We start from the raw sequence: 24482 nt of genomic DNA on the forward strand, positions 1-24482 counted from the left end.
AAGACTTAGTTCAGGGATATTGCAGCTCCTCACTTGGGACAGCACACCACCATCACTTATTCTGAGAAAGTTGTCAAATTATGGGTTTTTGAATTAACCACTATCTGCTGTCATTAAAAGCTTCTCTGATAGATATATCAGAGAAATATATTATAAGTCTATACCATCTATTTGGACATTTCATAACTTGTGCAAATTTTCTTAATAGTATATCATGAGCTTTTTTTTTGTTTGAAAAAATCAACCATTTTCTACAACGGAAGTAATTCTTTACCTTGTTTTCAAGTTTGATATTTTGTCATTTACCTGGTATTTTTGTTCATAAGGCTTTCTAACCCAGTTTTACATATAATTTTCATACCCAATTTTATTTCATTTGGATTTTTCAGTGTTTTTCTTTATTGAATGTTCATATCCTTAATTCAGTTAGCCTTTTACTTCTGTGTCTTGGCTTCAATCAGGAGTTTATTTTAAATTCATCTGGGTGTTGATTGATACCTGTTTTGAACTCCTTGAACTTGATGAATGTCTTTAGGATTGTTATTTTAAATTGTGTGTTTTGAGATTCCTCTAGGTTCTTTTCCCTTTAGAATGTTTTTTTTAAGATTGATAATAGTGAGGAAGAATCATTATCTTTATTTCTCATACTATTTACATTTTTGTGATGGAACCTGAATAACTTTGAGTTTGCCTTTTGCTTGTGTTTTGGACATGAATTTATAAACTATATTTGTTACATGGGATTTTTTTTTGCTGTTGCCATAACTTGACTGAATTACTATCAGGAAAAATGTGTTTGAAATTCAGTATTTTGATCACTTTCTGTTGGTTTGTGTGGAGGCTGAGGTGATTTCATTTCAGTTACTTCTTGGGGAGGGAGGTGCCACTGTGGCATTATTGGATGCATGTGTGATTGGTTGATCAAACTTCTGGGTCAGTTCAAAGACTGGGGCTGAGGGATCTTACCAGGCACTTGGAACATTAATCACTTCTTTGGCAACACTGTACAGAGGAAAACTGGATAGTGTTCAGTTGTATGCTAGCAACTGCCATTTGTGTGTCTCTTAAGGTGTAGCCCAAAGGACATGGCAGGTTGGGATAGAAGTTCCTTATCACTGATGGTTCTGTGTACCACTCTTGGGCTAAGTCCAGGAAGAAGCAGAAGTTGGTGGACTTAACAGACCTTATGACTAGAGACACATGTGTATGCTTACCTTATAACCCTGGCTGGCCTAGGACTACCTATGTTGACTATACTAACCCAGTCTAATTTGGACAATCCTTCAGACTCTGCCTTCCAAGTATTTGGAATAGCAGTTTCCCTACCATGAAAAATAAAATTTTATTAAATCTATTAGCCTGATAATTTTTAGTTACATATGTATTTTTTATCAGTTATGAATGAGGTATTTTTATGCTTCTGCATAAGGGAAAAGGTTGCAGAATGTCACAGGGCTATCATTGTATCATATGTTCTTGGCTGGTATTTTATGCACATGTTTTTCAATGTTCCCAATGTGCAGGCAAGCAATTGTCAATTAACTGTTAAATTTAACAGGTTGTCAGAAGTTACTATAGTAAAATATTCAATTGTGGGGTTGATTTCTGCCCATTTACAATTTCTAATACTCCCTGTGGGGATGAATTAATTTTAGAGGATGTAATATTACCCCAAAGTGCAATGAGATGATCCTAATTGCTTTCTGAGTTCCCATTAAGAAGATGTACTAATTATTCTTCTGGTTTCTCTGACAAGATACCTCAAAAATAAAAGGTAAAAAAAACTTAAAGAAAGAGGGGTTTATTATGACTCTTGGTATTTTTGACTCTAGAGTGGGTAGAGTCTATTCTGGCAGGGAGGCATGACAATAGCAACAGCTATTGACATAGCACAGGGAACATGAAGCATTTGATCACATTGCATCCAAAAGTCACTGAGATTTTCAAGGTACAAGCAGTCTGCACCCAGATTCTTTGACAAAACATAACAAAGATGGCCTCAATCCATGTTCCCAACCAAGTTGCAAATTCTGATTCACCAATATGGAGAAGCTATATTTTTATTTACATGGCTTTTTATGGCATTATGTTTATATTATGGCAAATATTCAATATACAGAAAGTATCTATTACAAAAGATAAACAAATAAACAGGCTCTGCTTTGTATTCTAATGGTTCAGTCTACACTGATAAGATCACATTTTTTAATAAAAACTGTAGTTATTCCAAGAAAAAAGTAATTTGACTTTTATTATTAACTCTGTCTAATTCTGTCCATGGTTCTGAGTTAAGGATCTCTACCCACCTGTGGATGAAGTGAATCAGATATTTAATTTTTTTGCGTAATTCTTTTTTTTTCTTTTTTCTTTTTTTCGGAGCTGGGGACCGAACCCAGGGCCTTTCGCTCGCTAGGCAAGCGCTCTACCGCTGAGCTAAATCCCCAACCCCGCGTAATTCTTTATTAAGATTTTGGACTTCAAAATCATGTTTTAATCAATAAAAATAATCATAATAAATTTCATGTAGGCTATAGATTGAATATGAAATATAGGTTGCACAGTCATATGCTGATGAGAGCTCCCAGTGACTAAACCACTACCCAAAGATTACACATGGACAGACCCATAGCTCCAGCTGCTTATGGAGCAGAGGATAGCCTTGTTGGGACCAATGAGAAGAGAAGCCCTTGGTCCTGTCAAGGCTGGATCGCCCCTCCCCCCAGTGTAGAGGAATGTCAGGGCAGGAAGGGGTGGGTGGTTATGGAGGGGGAACACCCTCATAGAAGAAGAAAGTGGAGGGATGGGGTAGAGGGTTAACGGATGGGAAATCAGGAAAGGGGATAACATTTGAAATGTAAATAAACAAATATCCAATAAAAAAGAGCATGCTATTTTAACCATAAATGTGTAGAATTTTACATAACAAATATAAATGATGTTTGTTACAATATACTAAATGAATTAAATTGTAGTCCTCTGTGTGTGTGTGTGTGTGTGTGTGTGTGTGTGTGTGTGTGTGTGTGTGTACATAGACATACACACAAAGAATAGAGTAAAAGAATGCCATTGGAATGATTGGGAGAGGACAGAGGAAGGTGACCTTAATGGGCTCCTTTAATCATGTTTACCCTTACATTCTTATGGGTCATGGCTTTTGCACTTTTCTCCTTCACCTACTTGCTTGAGTACAGCATAAGTGTTGTGGTAACTATCTCTATATCAGAGTTGGTCTCTTCTCAACCATTTGTTCTTTCTTATATTTAGAATATTTCATCCAGTGTCTCATAAACAAATATTTACTCCAGAAAGAAAGACTAATCTGTGTATCGAAATAAATGAAGTTTATAAATCATTTACAAAAACTGTATTTCCAAATGCATTTTGTGTGGATACTTAGATTATTCATTATAGATTTCATCAAAATGAGAGCAAAGAGATCAAGGGAAAAGAAAATATATAGTTTCCTCAGGCTATTCCTTAAACTACAACAACAAGTGGAAACAGTAGTTGCATTTCACATTGTCTGAGAGAAAAGATACTCTATCTTTCCTTATCTTTGGAATGCAAAAATAGGTTTTTTTTTTAATTAGCTTGTTGAGTACTTACTAGGTGTCAGGTTTTGGCATGTTCAAGTGGTACAATCCTAAAAATATGAAAAGAAAAACAAAATCAACTGATGTGTGTGTGTGTGTGTGTGTGTGTGTGTGTGTGTGTGTGTGTGTGTGTGTGTATGTTTGAAGGTTGGAGAAAACAGACATATGATCTGCGAGAAATGATTAGTGTTTTTCAAGGATAACAGTGATATATAATTATAAGTAAATGCTGTCAAATAAAGGGAAATTGACATATATGAATGAGGAATTACTTCGGAGTGGCATTAAGGGATGCTGTGTTACTTATTCTTTAGAGACATGACAAAGAGCTATGCATTCCAAATAGTGTACCACTGATACACACTTAAAATACCACTCAAGTGGGAGTGGAGAATCCTCATAGAAGCAGGAGGAAGGGTGGTATTTGAGAGGGGAGAAAGGGAATAACACTTGAAATGTAAATACATAAAATATCCAAGAAAAATAAAAATAGAAAATTCCACCCAAGCCTAGCATCATGAGCTAATGAGTGTATTGTTTTATTGTGTGTGTGGGGGGGGGCAAGCATAGTTTAGAAGTCTCTTACAAAAGAATGGGTATAGATGCCGTGTAGCATGGATGGTATTTCTTATGAATGAGGAATAGAAAAAATGTCTTATGGAGAGGTGAAGGGAACCATGGAAATAGTGGCAGAAAAAGAAAATAGACAAAATAATCTTTATCTTTCTAATGCTTTCAGAAAATTCAAGAAGTAGGGGGAAGTTGTTTTTTAAACTGAGTTATTTCAATGTTTACAAATGAAAACATAGTTGCGAAGAGTTTAAAATACTCTACAGCTTAATGGACTTTAAGTTCTCATATAAAGACAAAAACCTCTTCTATGTTAATTAGCAATGAAGTGCCCTGGTAAAAGAGGCAAATTGAAATGCTGTTTTATTCAAAACATTAGCCTATTGTATATTTGAAAGGTGGTTGATGTTTACCTGAATACTTCATGCCATTTTGTATCTTCTCTGCTTCATCTGAAATATAGAACAGTTTAAATATAAAAGAACATTAGTAAATTTGTCTTCCATCAGCAGCCTAATGTGAATCTTTTTAAATAATATTGGGAAAATTATTAGTAGCTTAATAAGGCTGATCTGTATAATCTGTATGGTTTGATTATGCCAAACCATATCATTTGTACCATAGAAAAATGCTTTATGAAATTCTAATAAACTCTTAACAGAGAACTGAAATTGTACAGGGTTTTAAAAATTTAATCATCAAATATATTTAATGAGGAGTTCAAGATTATGAGTATATTTACAATTGTATTATGTACAAATATTTAGTGTAGTAGTCATGGTCATAAGCTAGTCAGCTCTGATTCAATGCATGGGGATTTCTCAACGATAACAGTTTTCAATATATTTCTTTATCATATATTTTCTCTGACTTTCAAAATTCTAATTTTGGCAGGTGAAAATCAATAAAGATGTTTAAGTGCTGGTCAGCCGTTTTGATTCTTGGATTCATCTTCCTGGCTTCTGAAGGGAGGCCAACAAAAGAATCAGGATATGGCCTTAAATACTATCAACCTCTCACAAGATTACGACATAAGGTATGGCCAAGTTGTCAGTCTGTTCAAAGTGCCGTTTATTTGTTAACTAATATATTAGATGTAAACTTACTATTCATTTAGAGACACTCCTGAACATACTTCTAACGATTTTGATTTTATATAACATATTGAGGAATAGCAGCCACTAATAGACTATAGTCTATTAAATAAAATATTATCTTTATGAGGAAAAGTCTGGATATGAAGCACACTGCACTATGTTGGAACTAGGAAGATGGATTAGTGGTTAAGATGCATATTGCTATTACATAGGACCTGACTTAGTTAATTGGACAGCTCACAACCACTTGTCACTTAAGCTCCTGGAGCCCTTACATTCTATTCTGGAATCTCTGGTATTTGCCCACATTTGTCCATAAACCTACATGCTCTCACATTCATATGCATATAATTAAAAATTGAAATTATTCATTAAAACATGCTATTAAAGTTTCCCCTGAATATTGGTAATGATTTCATATACTAAGAGCTAAGCCTGAATTAGTAATTTCTATTACTTTCAAACACACCTTAAAGCATTTTAAACCACAAAGTGTTAGTTTCTATAAGTCTCTACAAACACACACACACACACACACACACACACACACACACACACACACACATATATATATATATATATGATGGAGACATTCAACTCATATAGAAATTATTGAATGTTTTCATTTAATCAAAAATGATTCAATTTTAGATTCCTTAACATAGAAATGAAAAATATTTTGGAGTGAATACTTCTTCATGCTCAACCTTTCTACCTTAAAATGAACAACAATTTGTCTTATGATACCACATATCTAGTAAATATAAGTTTTGGAGTGTTTTCTTGCATTAATGTTACACCCTGAGATCAGAAACATAATTTTTTTTTTGCATTTCCTTGTACTGTGTATATCTGAGCCACTGATGGGCTAAATCTGTGGTAGAGAATTGGCAGGTAAAATACGCAGTCATATTCCACTGGTTTTCTATATAATACATGACCACAGGTTTGTGCATCACTGTGAATATTTTTGAGAAAACATTTCAGTTAAATTTACATGTTATCTTTTCTTTTAAAATGTATTAAACTGCCTCCAGTTTCCATTCCTTAGTTTCTGTCCTGAGTTTCCACAAGGAGAAACTGAGATTGGGACCGGCAAGCCAAAAACACCCAAGTTGCTTTTGGTCATGCTATTCATCAGAGCAAAGAAAGCACATAAAGACAATGCTCATTTTGAGACAAAAAGTAGGACTAATTTGTCAGGACATGTTGGAATGATACAGATAGGAACAAATGCATACATATTTCATCTGCAGCTGTATGTATCCAAAAATGTCATTAAAATTCATTTGTCTGTATCTTGCAGTAAAAATGAGTAACAATAAACTTGCCAGGCTAATTATAGAAATCTTAATTATACTCTGCAAATATATGTCTGAGGAAGAGCTGATTGTGTGTTTTACTAATGTGTTTATCTCACGACATTTATGCTACTTCATCTGAGGCAGTTCATTAGCACGCAGGGACTGTAAAACGCAACCACTAGATCCAAACCCCACAAAGTTCTGCTTTTATTTATTATGTTTTAAAACTTACACATGGCGTGTTATTGCACAAGCAGCTTTCCTACAAATTTGCATTTGATGGTGGTGTAGCCTGGGACATAAGATGATACTATCCAGATTCAGAGAGGTAAAGTAGCTGCAATGGTCATTATCATTAGGACAGGAAAAATAAGGAGGTGGGGTACAGGATGTGAGGTTCACCTTAAATTTAAAGATAACGATCATAGAGCAGCATGACTCTGACCTGCGAGACACATGTCTGCCTTTCAGATTGCTCCCTCTGCTCCTCACAAGCGAATCAACTGTATTTTCATATTGTTTTCTGAATTGAGTATCTATTGATGGTGGCTTTACTGGTTTAGGACAGCTTTTAGCAGAAACTCCCTAGGAAAAATAGAAATCCTCTGGAATATAGATGATCTTGTTGTCAGGAATCTGAATTTTAGTCACAGTACAGTAATTATCGATTACCAAGTGCATTGTAAGGAATTTCTAAATTCTGAGACTTTGCTAACATCGGTGAATTAGTGGGACTTTAGTAGTGCATGTCACCAGATGTAACTGTGTCAGTAGGTATTTCTTATTGTGGAGCTGCACCCCACGTAGTTCCTTATGTTAGGTCCTTTAATTTTATGGGCATTCTCATGGATGACATGGCTTTAGTATTATTTTATAAATAAGACAATATGATTTCATGGATGTTAAAATTTGTTTGTTGTAATGTCATCCAAAATTATAGGATAGGCTTTTTTCACCATTTTTACTAAATTGGGTATTTCTTATTTACATTTCAAATGTTATTCCCTTTCCTGGTTTCCTGTCCATCAGCCTCCTAACACTTCCCCCTCCCCTTTGATATGGGTATTCCTCTCCCCATCTACCCACCATTACACCTCCCCATATCCCCTACACTGGGGGTCCAACCTTGACAGGACCAAGGGCTTCCCCTTCCACTGGTGCCCCAACAAGTCTATTCACTGCTACTTATGTAGTTGGAGGCCTGGGTCAGTCCATGTTTAGTCTTTGGGTAGTGGCTTGGTCCCTGGAAGCTCTGGTTCTTTGGCATTGTTGTTCTTATGGGGTCTCAAGCCCCTTTAGCTCTTTCAGTCCTTTCTCTAATTCCTCCAACGGGGGTCCCGTTCTCAGTTCAGTGGGTTGCTGCTAGCATTAGCCTCTGTATTTGACATGTTCTCCCTGTGTCTCTCAAGAGAGATCTATATCCAGTCCCTGTAAACTTGCACTTCTTAACTTCATCCATCTTATCTAGTTTTGGTGGCTATATATGTATGGGCCACATGTGGGGCAGGTTCTGAATGGGTGTTAGGATAGTCTTTTAAAAGAGTGTCAAAATGGTAATAGAAATTTAAAATAAAATGAGTGTTTTCATAGGTATTTGAACTCTGTGGCATGCATTTACGACTTTGTCTACATTCTCATATTTGTGAAGTTTTAGAAAAATGGGCTCATTTTCTTGTATTGATTCATTTTATTTTTAATATGTGTTTTGGCCGAATGCATTTATGCTCATCCTTTGGATGTTCAGTGACATGTGGTTCAGAAGAGGGTATTGGACCCTACAGAACTGGAGTGCCAGATGGTTATAAACCACCATGTGGGCACTTAGAATAGAATCTGAGTTGTTTACAAGAGCAACATATCCTGATGACTGCTGAGCCTTCTTCGCAGCCTGTTAGGTATTTATCTATGTTACCCTACCTTTCCAGACAACTCTTTTTTATACTCCTTCACTTCTTTCCCTTGCTTTCCCTTCTTCACCCTCCCCAAGTGCCCTTACGTGGTAAACATGTCCACTACAGTGCTTGGTTGTATTATAATGGCAAATTTCTGTAAAAAATGACAGGGTAGATGCGCCAATGCTATGCCAGTTTAAATATGCTAGCCTGCTACCCTGATCTCTGGTTGTCCTCCACTTTCATTACTAGTCTGCTAAACTATACATTTCTCATTTCCAGTGCCGGGGTGGTTGAAAGTTCCCATGACAACCCTGAAATAATCAAGCAGAAAGAGGAGAATAGAAACACTGGAGACATATAGTAGTTTCCTAGAAAAGTTACAAATATTTTGCACTTATCATTCCTTTGATCTTTCCATCCCATTATAGTATAGGACTTTTTTTCATGTTAAATATGAACATTTTTGTTTTTTTCCAACTGCATATGTAGCAGTGAATAGCTTGTTGGGGCACCAGTGGAAGTATAGGACTTTTTAACCCAGGCACATGATCTTTTATTTGACACTGAATAAAGTCTTATTCAATGCTTAATAGCTTCTCGTAGTTACTTGACCTCTCCCAGCAGGTTAAAGAAAGAAACTTGTTTGGAGAAAATCTGGTAATATTGTGGCCTCTGAGATAGGAACAAAAGATCTCGAAGTGTATTTGAATGAATATTTTATAATAACTGAAAAATCTCACAGAATTCTCTTTTGTCGTTTAGCATAGCAAATGGTAACTAGTTAATAATGCAGCCCTTTCCCCAAAACGTAGTAAATGATATATCCTGTTAATTAAAGTATCATGGAACAAGAAATGGAGAAAAGTTCTATTTTATGTTAAATTATTGAATTTGGGGATGTTATCTCCACGTGCTTTCAGCTGCTCCTCACAGATAAAGACAAAGCTAGAACTCCTTCCTATGAAATCCTGTAAGATATCTCTCTCTCTCTCTCTCTCTCTCTCTCTCTCTAAGGGCTTCCTGCTTCGTTTTCTGGTTTGGATTTCTCTAATATTCATTTCTCCCCCATTTTTGTTTTCTCCCACTAGTCACTCAGCTGTAACTTCTCACAGTCAGTGAGCCTCCTTCCACTTGGATAACCTGTGGTATGCGTGCACTCACATTTCCAAATATTAACAAGCACTTTACTTGTCTGCTGGTTAATCTTCCTTGCACCTGTCTTCGCCTCTTATCTCCAGAGCTGATCAATGCTACTGTGCTGGCTTATGGAAGACTGTATGAGGACAGTAGAGTTCTTCGAGTATATCTAATGGGACCACTTAAAGCCCTTGAAGTGTTTGTACCTCCCTTTGAGCAGAGTGTCAAGTCCAGCTAACCCAGCAAATTGAAGTTGATCTATGATATTTTTTTTCTGAAATCGAAGTACTTGTGTGTGAGGATCATTGTGTGAATGAAGTAGAGTGTGAGAAATGTAATCATTCATGAGAGTGTAGCTGTTCACAATGACACAATATGATTCAAAGAACTGATTTGTAAGATATGACTTTCTTTTCCTTTCTGTTCCTTTTGTATCAACACTGATAGATGTGGCACAATGGAATACAGCAGGAGAGAAATACAGGGAAAGTGATAAACACTAAAGGAAGCTCAGACTCCTAGTGCTCAGAGGCAGGGACTTTTGAACAACTCAAGATCCTAATTGTCTAACAGGAAGAGTGGTGGCAAGCCCTAGAAATTACCATGCTGCCAGCAGGAAGTTTCAAAGAGATCATTAAAATGCTAAGTGATTTTTCTGAGGTCAAGAAACAATTTTGACTACCCGTTGAAAGAAAATCAGTAGGGTCAAGAGGAGTTAAAAAGTGACTGTGAAGAGTTTGTTAGCTAAATGTTAAAAGGCAGTCTAGTTAAAATGTATGGATACATTTACTCCTTGCATATTAAAAAGGTTGAATATGGTTAAATTTTAGATTTGTGTCAGATTAATACCTTGCATTTGAAACATTAGGATCATTCAAAAACACCTTCCAAGGAAATGAAACCCTTGTATCCACTATTGCTGCCCTCACCCAATCTTCCGATTGTGCAAGAACTGAGTCTTGGGTTATACAACCAAAGTAAAATAATAGATCCATAATCTTTATTAACAAAATGAATATTAGAAATACCATGAGTTTTCCAAAAAAATCTAGTTTTTATACAGGACAAGCAGATTGCCATGAGTTCTAGGCTATCCTGGGCTACAAAATGATTTCTAGGCCAGGTTAATTTACAGTGTGAAACTTTTGTCAAGCCCATAAGTGAGAAAGTTTTCTTCATTATTGAAAAGACCATGGCAACACCAACTCAGCTACGTGTTCTGCAAAATTTTGGCCAGACATGATGCATAACTTGGAGATCTAATGCCTGATGCCCTGGCCATAACAATAGTATTAATGCATTTTTATTTATTTATGAAGGACAGATCAAAAGAATTCCCACCGCATAAACATATACACAGAAAATGTATACATCACATATATATATCAAAAATGATCAATATGAGAGTAATGGTATCTTACTAACTCACTGGAGATGATTGCATCACTATATATGTATATATGAGATACCTAGTCATGGTCCTTAAGGGCACAACATTTTTGTCAAACTTGTCAATAAAAACAAAGAAAAAGAACATATAAAATAGAGATGTGTTCTCCTAGGATTATTGATAGGTTTAGATAATTTTGAGTCTTATTAATTGCATGAGAAAATATGAAGAGAGATATTATTGCTAATTCTTCTGAGGTCCTTGGTTTTCTTTGTCTTCCAAATACCAGGGGACCAGAAAAAGTTGTGCTAAGCTTGGTTTGGTGAGTAAATCTGAATACCGTTAATAATCAGCAAAGGTCTGAGATTTTTATTGATCATTTTTATAGCTGATAATACTTTTTAGGATACATAGCTAATCATCGGGGTTAGAAACAAAGCACATTCCAATGATCATAGCAATAATAGTAGACATAGTATCAACATTTGAACTATATTATGATTCCACACGATATGATGATCCACAGTGTTGTTAGGTCACAGTCTGAGGTGGGAAATGAATGATTATCCAAAGAGACTATTAAAGGAAACCCACAACACTTATTGAGTTCTTCAACACAGTCATGTAGTTCTAATTAGTCTGCAATATAGTATCTTCAGTAGACCATGGTTTATTTTATTTTTTTCTGGGAATCTCATTTGTTTATATACATGCTTAACATGTAATCTAGAGTAAATGATGATCAGTTTATGGCTCAGCTCAAAAGATTTGTAGGAGCACAAAAGCCATGTTTAGATTTCCTTACAATATATATTAAGAATTCTACCTGGAACTTAAAACAAGTCTTAATATATCTTCTTAAATTAATTGCTGTGTGAGCAAAGTTGACTTAAAAACCAAGTGTATGTCTCCAGCTTCATATCGCCTTCTACCCAGTAAAATCCTCTTAAAATCTTCAAAAAATGACATGTTGTGTTAAGATTTTAAGTGTTTTTTATTACTTCTAACCAAAGTTTATTTGTTACTCTAACTAAAGTCACATTGCTCAACCCCAAAAACACCGAGATATAAATTCTCAAGATAAGGCTCTTTGACAGGAAATCCTCTTCTGCCCTTTGGGAATGAATTTTCAAGGTAGTAAGTGTTTTGCAGATTGGGGCTTTTCTTACCTCTGATATCACATTAGAATTTGTTACTTAAAGCTTTAAAAGTATGTGACTTGAAAAATAGTGCCTTCCTTTGAATAATTCAACAATTGAAATGAAAGAAGTATGACAAATTATCATTCTGTTTATTCCAAATTAGTATGAAACTAAAAATGAAGTCAAACAAAATAAAGTATGTAACATATTACAATAAAATTGCTTGTTAGGATTCCAGTGTATTCTACCATGTATAGCTTTGGAAGCATGTAAGAGTTCTGTTTCACACGAATATGTATTTTTCTAAACGCACCAGGTACAATTCTGCCTCTGCCTATTTATGTGTATGTTTATGTATAGTGTATAACATTTTCCTCTTTACTGTCAGAGTTATGTCATATTTTTGTGGGGGAAAAATGATGCCAATCCACATTGGAAATGCAACTCATCTGAGTCTATTTAGTTGACCACATTTACTACCACTTATTTAGAAATCAAATACTGTGTGTGTGTGTGTGTGTGTGTGTGTGTGTATGTGTGTGTACACAAACTATAACAAAGAAGGACTATGTATGATGTCGAATAAACAAAGATACACATCTGATCTTTAACATTAGTATAATTTCAAGCTGACATTTGCCGTTCTTACTTCAAAGCTTAAATAAATTATATATTATTTAGTGCATCTTTAATTCTTAAAAAGTTACATTGTGAATTCAATTACTTAAAGTTTTACATTTCCTATGAAAATAAAACTTTTAATTTATCAGCTTTAAAGTCAGCCTGTTTAAAAGATTAAAACCTTGTAAGATATAAACAATTGAAAGAGTGACATTACTTTTACTTACTTCTATTTAGAATTGATTTTTCCTGTTTTTAGCGTTATAACAATACATAGAATGCATGTTGATTTCTGCAGTCTAACGTCTTGAGTTCTTTATATATTTTGGACATTAGCTCTCTATCAAATGTGGGGTTAGTGAAGATCTTTTCCCAATCTGTAGGTCGCTGTTATGTCTTATTGAGAGTGTTTTTTGCCTTACAGAAGCTTTTCAACTTCATGAGGTCCCATTTGTCAATTGATGATCTTACGGTTTGAGCCATTTGTGATCTGTTCAGGAAATTTTCCCATGTAACAATGAGTTCAAGGTTATTTTCCACTTTCTTTTCTATTAGATTCAGTGTTTCTGGTTCTATGTGGAGGTTCTTCATCCACTTGGACTTGAACTTTGTACATGGTGATAAATATGGATCAATTTGAATTCTTCTATATGCAGACTGCCAGTTAGACCAGCATTATTTGTTAAGGATACTTTCTTTTTTTCCACTGAATGGTTTTACCTCTTTGTCAAAGACCAAGTGTCCATAGGTATGTTGATATATTTCTGGGTCTTCAATTCCATTTATGGATCTGTCTGTCTCTGTAAAAATACCATGGGGTTTTCATTACTATTGCTTTGTAGTAAGGCTTGAAGTTTAGGATAGTGATTTCTTCCGGAAGTTCATTTATTGTTGAGAATTGTTTTCACTATTCTGGATTTTTTGTTAATCCATATGAAGTTGGGAATTGCTCTTTCTATCCCTGTGAAGAATTTATTTGGAAATTTGATGGGAGCGCATTGAATCTGTATATGCTTTTGGTAATATGGTCATATTCACTATGTTAATCCTATCAAAAAGAATGGAAGATCTTTCTATCATCTGAGATTTTCTTCGATTTCTTTCTTCAGGGATTTGAAATTGTTGTCATACAGATCTTTCACTTGTTTGGTTATAGTTACGGCAAGATAATTTATATTATTTGTAGGTATTGTAAAGATTGTTGTTTCCCTAATTTCTCAGTTCATTTTTCCTTTTCATAGAGGAAGGTTACTGATTTGTTTGAGTTAATTTTCTTTATCCAGCAACTTTGCTGAAGTTGTTTATCAATTGTAGGAGTTAGACTCCAGGAAACCAAATAACCCAATTAAAAAATGGGCTACAAGAGCTAAACAGAATTATTAACAGAGGAGATTTCACCTTACACCGCCAATCAGAATTGCTAAGATCAAAAAATCCAGAGATAGCAATGCTGGCATGGATGTGGAGAAGGAAGAACATTTGTTCCTCTATTGTTGGTGGGATTGCAACTTACAATCACTCTGGAAATCAATCTTGAGTCTCCTCGTTCTACCTGAAGACCTAGCTATACAGAATATATCCTGGGAATATACCCAAAAGGTGCTCCACCATACTTCAAGGTCAAGTGCTCCACTATGCTCATAGCAGCCTTATTTGTAATATCTGGAATTTAGAAACAATCTAGATGTCCCTCCACCGAAGAATGAATACAGAAAATGTGCCTCATTTACATAATGGAATATTATTCCGCTATTAAATACAGAGACCACTAATTTTGCAGACAAATAAATGGAACTAGAAAACATCATTCTGAGTGAGGTAACCCAGACCCAAAAAGGACATACATAGTATATACTCATTGATAAGTGGATATTAGACAAAAAGTTCTGAATACTCCTGATTCAACTCACAGACCACATGAAGTTTACAAAGAAAGAATACTGAAGCATTGATTCTTCAATCCCACTTAAAAGGGAGAACAAAATAATCATGGGAAGCAGAGGGAGGAATGGACATTAGTGGGAGACGGAAGGGGGAAGGAAAATCAGGCATAAGATCAGTTACTGGGGGAGACAGGAGTTAAGAGAAGAGGGCCAGGAGAATGAATAGAAATATGCAGCAGTGTAGGATTGGGAGCGGAGGAACCACTAAAAGCCCCAGACAGCAGGGATATGAGAGGCTGTGAGGACTCAGTGGGGAAGACTTTAGTTGAGGTGCCCAACAGCAGGGAGATGGAACCTGAGGAGACCACCTCAAGTAGATAAACGGCCCGAAGTTGAGGGATGGGGCCACCCACTCATCTCAAATTTTTTGTTCCAGAATTGTTTATGTTTATAAGAAATACAGGGACAAATAATAGAGCAGAGACTGCAAGAAAGGCAATCCAGATACCGCTTCAAGTTGAAATCCATCACATACCCAGGCACCAAACCAAGGCACAATTGTTGATGCAATGTTGTGCTTGCAGAGCAGTCAGAAGTCTACCAGCATCTGACTGAGATGCAGATACTTACATACAGCCACTGGACCGAGCCCAGAACACCTTGGGAAGTGTTAGGGGAAGGATTGAAGGAGCTGGAGGGATTTGTAACCCCATGGGAAGAAAATTAAAAGACCCCTGAAAACTCCCAGAGACTAAGCCACTAACTGAAGAGCATACATGGGCCTCGTCTGTGGCCCCTGCTACATATGTAACAGAGGACTGCCTTGACTGAACTTAGTGGGAGGGTTTGTATTTGGTCCTGTGGAGGCTTGATGCTCCAGAGAAGGAGGACGCTAGAAGGGTGAGATGGGAGTGGGTGACTGGGTGGGGGAGTATCCTCTTAGAGGTGGAGGGGAGGAAGAATGGGTGGAGGATTCATGGAAAGAGACCAGAAAGATGGACATTTGTAATGTACATAAATAAAATAATTAATAAAAAATAAAATTAAAAAGAAAGCATTTGTATACTTATTTAAATATATATACACACACATACATTGCTTTCTCTTTAATAAACACACACACACACACACACACACACACACACACAAGCATGTACTGCAATAAGGACAATAAAGGGCTGGGAACTCACACACTTTGTTGAATGTAACATAAGGAGGTGCTGTACACCTGAAATTAAAATACATATTTCTCAACTTTCTCTTGTGTTCAACATTCTGGCCTCTAGCAAACATTATTCTGGCATGTATTCTTTTACAAATTAAAAGCACATTTACTTATTATTGCAACATATTTATTAAGAGCCTAATAACAAATTTATAGCATTAAACAAGTATTCCATATTGAATTCTCTAGAACATACCCTAATTCATCATATGATTGAAGTAAGCATCAAAATGAATTGACTGAAGACATGATTCAATGAAAATATGATTCAATATATATTGAAATGTATAATAAGGAAAGTGTCTCTTAGGGGAACCAACACAAAGTTTATTTCATACTAAGCTGTCTACAGGAAATTAATGAGGCAATTAGCTGTGCAAACAGGCTTAGATTAAAGGTGTTGAGCTTAAGGATTCTGACTGAAGATATATTTATCAGCTGTGGATTAAGCATCAGGCTCTCTTCACCTAAGGTGCTGTCAGCTATCATGATAAAGATGTCAAATAATAAATGTTAATTTTAATAGGCAGTCAGTCTAAAATTTGCTCAAAAATCTTAGAAGTATTATTTGTTTCTCTTTTCTTTTTATCAGTATTTTAGTAATAGATTTTAATTATGAGGGGCATTGTAGGTTAAACAATAAAATAATGTGACAGTACATAGATTCCCATATGTTCTCATTTCTGCATAGATGGCCTTTTTATGTTATCTGGACTTTGTAGAATGACACATTTGTTGCAATCATACAATGATGCTTGATTATCATCCAAAGCCCACAGTCTGCAAAATAATTCATTTGTAGCTTTGGTTTGAAACTAAGTAAAGTTTTGGTAAATGTAAGGTAACATGAATAGCATATTTCAATAACCTAAACCTCTGGACTATATTCATTCATCCCTTATGAATAACTAATGCTTTCATAATTTTATTTCTATACAAATGGAGTCACACAGTAATTAGCCTAAATATGTTGGCTTCTTTCACATAGTGATGTCCATTCAAGGCTAAATCAAATAATATTCTGTGGTATGAATGTAAACTTTACATATGCTTTCATCTGCTGAGGGACACTTTGTTGGTTCAGTTCATGAAGTGTGTGTGTGTGTGTGTGTGTGTGTGTGTGTGTGTGTGTGTGTGAGAGAGAGAGAGAGACAGAGAGAGAGACAGAGAGAGACAGAGACAGAGACAGAGACAGACAGAGAGATTTGATGTTTTGATTTCATTACCTAAATTCTATTGCCTTCATGTATGCAGATGTCAAGTTGTTTGCGAATGATTTAATATATTATTTTTGTATGCAATAATTGAATTGTCTTATTTACTTTTCCAAGATCTTGAATTAGTTTGACAAATGTCAGGTGTTTCAATGGTGTGGTATCAGACCTGAAGAGCTAAACTGGTGACAGTGACCTACTCTGTTCATTAAGTCCCTACAAGTAATAGAAATAAGACTATAATAAAGACAGCTGACAACTGATAACATAAGTAAACTCAAGTGTCACTCAGCAGAAGAACAAATTAGAAGCATGGGTTGGAAAAATTAACAATTGATTAAGAATTTGATGTCCCTCCATTTGCCTAAGAATTTCATGAAGTCATTGTTTTTAAAAGCAGAGTAGTCTCCATGGTGTAAGTGTATCACATTTTCTATATCCATTCCTCTGTTGAAGGACATCTGTGTTCTTTCCAGATTCTGGCTATTAAATAAAGCTGCTATGAACAAAGAGGAGCACGTGTCCTTGTCATATGTTGGAGCATTTTTGGGGTATATGCCCAGGAGTGGTATAGCTGTGTCCTCAGGTATCATTATTCAATTTTCTGAGGAACCTCCAGACTGATTTCCAGAGTGGTTGTACCAGCTTGCAGTTCCATCAACAATGGAGGAGTGTTCCTCTTTCTCCACATCCTTGCTAGCATGTGCTGTCACCTGAGTTTTTGATCTTAGCCATTCTGTCTGGTGTGAGGTAGAATCCCAGGGTTGTCTTGATTTGCATTTCCCTAATGACTAAGGATGTTGGACATTTCTTTAGGTGCTTCTCAGCCACTCGGTATTTCTCAGTTGAGAATTCTTTGTTTAGCCCTGTACCCCATTTTTAATAGGATTATTTGATTCTTGGGAGTCTAACATTCTTGTGTTATTTTATATATTGGATATTAGCTCTCTATTAGATGTAGGATTGGTAAAGATCTCCCCCAATCTGTTGGTTGCCATTTTGTCCTATTGATAGTGTCCTTTGCCTTACAGAAACTTTGCAATTTTATGAGGTCCCATTTGTCAATTGTTGATCCTAGAGCATGTTGTTGTTTTCTTCAGAAAATTAGAAAATATCATACTGAGTGAGGTAACCCAGTCACAAAAGCATACACATAGTATGTACTCACTGATAAGTGGATATTAGCCTCAAAACTTGGATTACTCAAGATACAATTCACAGACAACATGAAGCTCAAGAAGAAGACCAAAGTGCAGAAGCTTCAGTCCTTCTTATAAGAGGGAACAAAATACTCAAGGAAGGAAATACAGAGACAAAGTATAGACCAGAGACTGAAGGAAAGATCACCTAGAGACTTCCCCACTTTGGGATCCATCTCACATACAGACACCAAACCCAGATCCTATTGCAGATGCCAAGAAATGCATGTTGACAGGAGCCTAATATAGCTGTGTCCCTGAGAGGCACTGCCAGAGCCTGACAAATACAAAGCAGGATGCTCATAGCCAACCTTGGTCTGAGCCCATGATCCCCAGTGGAGGAGTTAGAGAAACAATGGAAGGTCCTGAAGAGGTTTGCAACACATAGGAAGAACAACAATATCAACCGACCTGATCCCCCAGAGCTCCCAGGAACTAAACCACCAACCCAAACAAAAAGTATAGATAGTGGGACCGATGGCTCCAGCGGCATATGTAGCAGAGGATGGCCTTCTAGGATATCAATGGGAAGAGAGGCCCTTTGTCCTGGGAAGGCTCAATGCTCCAGTGCAGGGGAATGCCAGGGAAAGGAGGTACAAGTAAATAGGTGGATAAATAATAGCATCCACATAGAAGCAGGGGGAAGGAGGATGGGATGAGGGGAAACCAGGAAATGGGATAACATTTGACATGTAATTAGGTAAAATATCCAATAAAAAGATCTTGATCACTGAAGAAAAATGAAGAATTTGATGTCTCAATCAATACAAGTGAAAACCACCCAATATGATAGTGCTTAAGTTAATTTTGTATGTTTTTTTGTATTACTGAGTTTGTATTAACTTTTCATTTTCCTAAATTCTTAGTTAATTCTTCAATTCTCGAAATCTGGTTAAAAAAATTATTACGTTAAATATCTTCCAAGAAATGCCTACACTTCTCTAAAATAGTGTTACCAAGGTACTCAGTCTATTAGAGAGTATAGTTTTCCACAGTAAGGTCTAATTTTATCAATTATGCTATCTTGTTCCTGAAATAAAATAACCAGATGAAAGCCGTTTAGAGCATGAGGCATTTACTTCTGTGTACAGGCATAAAAGCTAGAGCATGTAGCAGCTGGTCTGCAATCAGGAAATAGGGAGGTGTTAATTCTAGTATTCAGTGTTTTCTTTCTCTCCTTTTATTACTAATTTAATTTTTTCTTATTCACTTTACATCCATTCATAGATCCCCTTCTGATCATCCCCCACCCTGCACACAATTTTTCTTCCATCTTCCTACCCTTCTGTTCTGAATGGGTTGGGACCCACCTGAGTATCCCTCCACCATCGCACTTCAAGTCTCTGGGAGGCTAGCTGCCTCCACTCTCATTTAGAGCAGACAAGGCAGTCCAGCTAGAAGGACATCTCACTGATAGGCAACATATTTGGGGTAGTCCTCATTCCAGTTGTTCCAGATACACATGAAGAATAAGCTGTACATCTGCTACATATGCACTGGGAGCCCTAGGACAGCCAGTGTTTGTTCCTTGGCTAGAGCTTCACACTCTGAGAGCCCCAAGGGTCCAGGTTATTTGACTCTGTTGGTCTTCCTGTGAAGATTCTGTCCCTTTCTGGGCCACAATCCTTCCTCCTATTTCTCTATAAGAGTGTTCAAGTTCTATCCACTCTTTGACTATGGGGTAACTTTATCTGTCTGAGTCAGCTGCTGGGTGGAGCCCCTCAGAGGATCCTGTCTGCAGGCATAACAGAGTATCAACAGTGTTAGGGATTGGTGCTTGCCAATGGGATGGGTCTCAAGTAGGACCAATAAATATTGGTTGTCTATTCCCTCAGACTTTGCTCCATCCCCATACCCCATGATTTTTTTTTTGTAGACAGGATAAACTTGGGTTTTAAAGTTTTTTTGGGGTGAATTTGTTTCTATCACTCCAATGGGGTTCCTGTATGGCTATAGGAGATGGCCTCTTCAGGTTCCATACCCCAATGTCGTGAGTGAGTCACAGCTAAAAATAACTCCCATTGATTCTTGGGTACAACCCTAATCCCAGATCCCTGTCTTGTCCTGGAGATTTCCCCCATCTCTTTACCCTTGTCCGTTGCAGATTTCCCTTTATTTTCATAGCCATCTGGTCATTTCTACTGTCCTTCCCAACACCTGATCCTGAACCTTCCATTCCCTTCCCCATCATCTCTCCCACTAATTCCCTCTCTCTATCTGCCTCTTAAGCCTATTTTATTCCCCCTTTTCAGTGAGATCCAAGGTATCTTGCTGCTTCTTCCTTCTTGTTTAGCTTCTTTGGTTCTGTGGAGAGTAGCATGGTACCTGTATTTTATGGCTAATAGCCACTTATAAGTGAGTACATACCATGAGTGTTCTTTGGGAGTGGGTTATCTCACTAAGGATTTTTCAAGTTACATCTATTTGCCTGCAAAATTCATAATGTCTTTCATTTTAATAGCTGAAGAGTATTCTGTTGTATAGATGTACCACCTCTCTCTCTCTCTCTCTCTCTCTCTCTCTCTCTCTCTCTCTCTCTCTCTCTCTCTTTCTCTGAGGGTGTTTTATTCTTCAGTTTAGTGACCTCTAGGTTGTTTCTAATTTCTGGTTATTACAAATAAAGCTGCTATGAGCGCAATTGAGCAAGTGTCTCTGTGGGATATTGGAGCATCTTTTGGGTGTATACCCAGTAGTTTTTAGCTCAGTCTTGAGGTAGAACTATTCCTAGTTTTCTGAGAAACTGCCACGTTGATTTCCAAAGTGGTTGTACAAGTTTGTATTCCCACCAGCATTGAAAAAATGTTCCTCTTACTCCACATCCTTGCCAGTATGTGCTATTTCTTGAGTTTTTGATCTTAACCATTCTGGGTATAAGGTTGAACCTCAGAGTTGTTTTGATTTGCATTTCCCAGAAGACCAAGCACTTTGAACAGTTTCTGAAGTACTTCTCAGCCATTTGAGAGTCCTTTATTGTGAATTCTCTGTTGTGTTCTCTAACCCCATTTTTTAATTGGTTCATTTGGATTGTTGTGGTCTAATTTCTTGAGTTTCTTATAATTTTTGTATGTTAGTCCTCTGGTACATGAAGGGATGGTGAAAATCATTTTGCAATCTGTAGACTGAACATTTGTTCTATTGATAGTGTCTTTTGCCTTACAGAAGCTTTACAGTTTCATAAGGTCACATTTATCAATTGTTGCTATTAGTGCCTCAGCCATTGGTATTCTGTTCAGGAAACTGTCTCCTGTACCAATGTGTTCAACAGTATCCAGTGAGATTTAGTGTATCCAGTTTTATGTTGAACTCCTTGGTCCACTTGGACTTGAGTTTTGTGCAGGGCGATAAATATATATTATCATTATTTTACATGTATACATCCAGTCCAGCACCGTTTGATGAAGATGCTTTCATTTTTCTATTGTATTGCTTTGGCTTCTTGATCAAAATCAATTGTCCATTGGTATGTCGGTTTATTTCTGAGTCTTGGATTCAATTCCATTGATCAATGTAGTTTTTGTTTTCTGAGTCATTCAGTTTTTATCATTATTGATCTGTAGTACAATTTGAGATCAGGGATGGTGATCCTTCCCATTTTTCTTTTATTGTTCAGGACAATCCTGGGTTTTTGTTTTTCCATACAAAGTAGATACTTGCTTTCTATTTCTGTGAAGAATTGGGTTGGAATTTTGATGGGAATTGCATTGAATCTGTAGATTGCTTTTAGTAAGGTGTCCATTTTCACTATTAATCCTACTGATTCATGAGCATAGGAGATCATTCCATATTCTAAGATTATCTTCAATTTCTTTCTACAGGGACTTGAAGTCCTTGTTATACAGATCTTTCACTTGCTTGGTTAGAATAACACTAAGATATTTTATATTATTTGTGGGTATTGTAAAGGGTGTTGTTTTCCTAATTTCATTCTTGACCTATTTACCATTTGTCTAAAGGAGTGCTACTGATTTCTTCCCATTTCATCTAACCCAATAAGAAAATTGCCTCACAGCTATGTCTAGGTGCTTGTCTCCTAGATGGTGCTTGATCTCGCCAGGCTGATATTCAATGTAAACCACAACCACATTGGAAAATACTGCAAAAAGGCAACATCAAAGCCAATTCCAATAAAAATTAATTGTAATGGACAGCTCTTTTAAACTCATTTTTAAAGAGAATATAAATGTGTGCTCGATTGTCAGTCCTGGGTTTGTCCCCAGCACTTTAAAAAATAAATGAAGCAGTTAAAATGAGGATGAACTCAGATACTGAAAGTCTCTTTTCTATAAAATAATTTTTAAAAATTAGATATGTTGGTGTTTACATTATGTAAAAATAGTCATATTTAAAGAAAATTTTGGAAAAAATATTCCATAATATTTGGCAGAATTTAGAAATCAAGTAAGCACCCATAAGAATTGTCTTTTTTATACTTCTTATCTAAAAATCATTTTTATTGTAAGAGAAATGATAAGTTGGTTTATAGAGTTCACTGGTCAAGTTTTCTTAAGAGTACCAGCAGGGTCAATCATTTATGTCACAAACAATCTAGCTTTAGGAATAGCCTACTACCACTTTCAACAATATCTTAGGCTATATCACAGAACAATTATCTTTGTCTTTGTAGATCAACTTACTAACATTCCATCCTTTAGGGACTTGACTTGAGGAATTACTTGAATAGGAAACAGAAACCAGAGTTCTATAGTGTTAAGCTTCTTTCCTATCTTTTGTCCTCCTTAATTTTTTGCATCCTTTGCTCCTGGCTAAATCTGCTATTCAGAACTTCAGAACATTTGTAAAATGTAAAGAATGCCTTGTTAGGGTTGTCATAAGCCATTAGCAGAGTGCTGGGGGTATCCATCAACATAATCTAAGAAGACCAGTAACAACAGTAACGTAACAGTAATTTCTTTGTAGCTTATGCAATTGCAACTTGAACTGAATATATTAGAGTGATAGGGAAATTTAACTGTGATTCCATTAAGTGCTTGTGTGCATGTGTGCATGTGTGTGTGTGTGTGTGTGTGTGTGTGCATGTGTGTGTGTGTGTGTGTGTGTGTGTGTATGTGAGTGTCTGCACTTCAATATATAGATAACAGTACTTTGATCCTGGGTTACTCACCACTATTTCATGTGTCATGCTTTACACTAATGAAAATAACAATAGAAATTGAGAAGTTTGCTTAAGATATATTAATGATCTGCAGGTAGAACATTGATGGAATAATATATGCCTATAGAAATTTTTCCAAATGCCAGTGATTCTCATGTTTTCTACAGAAGCTGAAGCTTACAATGTTGGCGTATTAGTTCGCTTTAATTGGAGGTAGAGTTCCTCTGCCTCTACTTCTTTGTCCATTACATATAATTAAGGTTTTTATCTTATTTCTCATATAGAAAGTATCCACGTAATTACACCTGATTTGAAAGATTTTTAACAGTCTTAACTACTACAATTTAGGTTCCCTTGCCTATAGATAGTTTCAAAAGATTATAAACCAATTAATCACTAAATGCAATTTTGCAGAGCTTAATTTCATTAACAGAAGTAGATTTTTTATAATCTCAATTAAGGAAGCTACCATTACTATATTACATTTAGACAGAGTTTGAATTTGAATGTATTTCCGTTCTTCAGATTCTCTTATTCAAACTTTGGTTTGGCTACCTTCCTTAATGTTGAAATAGAACAGTGTTGACTAAGATGAATGCAAACATCAGAGCTGTGCAAAATCAGAATATTTTCAACATGAGTACAGTGTATGTTTACTTGCAGATGCACTCTGATTGTGTACATTGATGAATTAAGATTTTATGGATATGAGTATTCATTTTCCATGATTAACAAGGTATTACTTTCAAATATTAAAACAGTCCTCACCACATTCACAAGGTTCATCTTAATACTGGAATATTGCTTGCCCACTGAAGATTAAACAGGTTAACAAACATATTTGACTCAATTTTAAGCATTGAGAACTACTAAAATATTTTCACTAATAACACAATATATAATAGTGTTACAGTTTTCTTCAATAGAATTTTTGTTGATTATGCAGGAATGAAGTGTTTTGCATTTTGAAAGAATAAAAATCATCTATAGCTCTCAAGTTGGCAAAACAGTGGGAAACCAAAAAGAAGGTCCCTGGGCAAAGAACATTTGTAGTAAAGCATAAAAACTGCACAGAATTTAGCATTAAACATGTAATCAT

General features: G+C 36.1%; 1 protein-coding gene across 7 annotated transcripts in view; it reads left to right on the forward strand.

The window, feature by feature from the left end:
• Positions 1-24482, forward strand: part of Fstl5 (follistatin-like 5) — a 668565-nt gene that overhangs the window by 46015 nt on the left and 598068 nt on the right. For all 7 annotated transcript variants that reach the window (NM_001271195.1, XM_039102752.2, XM_039102749.2 and 4 more), the window contains exon 2: positions 5058-5199. In NM_001271195.1, coding sequence (NP_001258124.1) covers positions 5074-5199 — 126 coding nt within the window. In that variant the 5' untranslated portion in view covers positions 5058-5073. The remainder of the gene's footprint in view (positions 1-5057; positions 5200-24482) is intronic.

The sequence above is a fragment of the Rattus norvegicus genome, chromosome 2, assembly GCF_036323735.1.
Source record: "Rattus norvegicus strain BN/NHsdMcwi chromosome 2, GRCr8, whole genome shotgun sequence".
NCBI classification, from domain to species: Eukaryota; Metazoa; Chordata; class Mammalia; order Rodentia; family Muridae; genus Rattus; species Rattus norvegicus.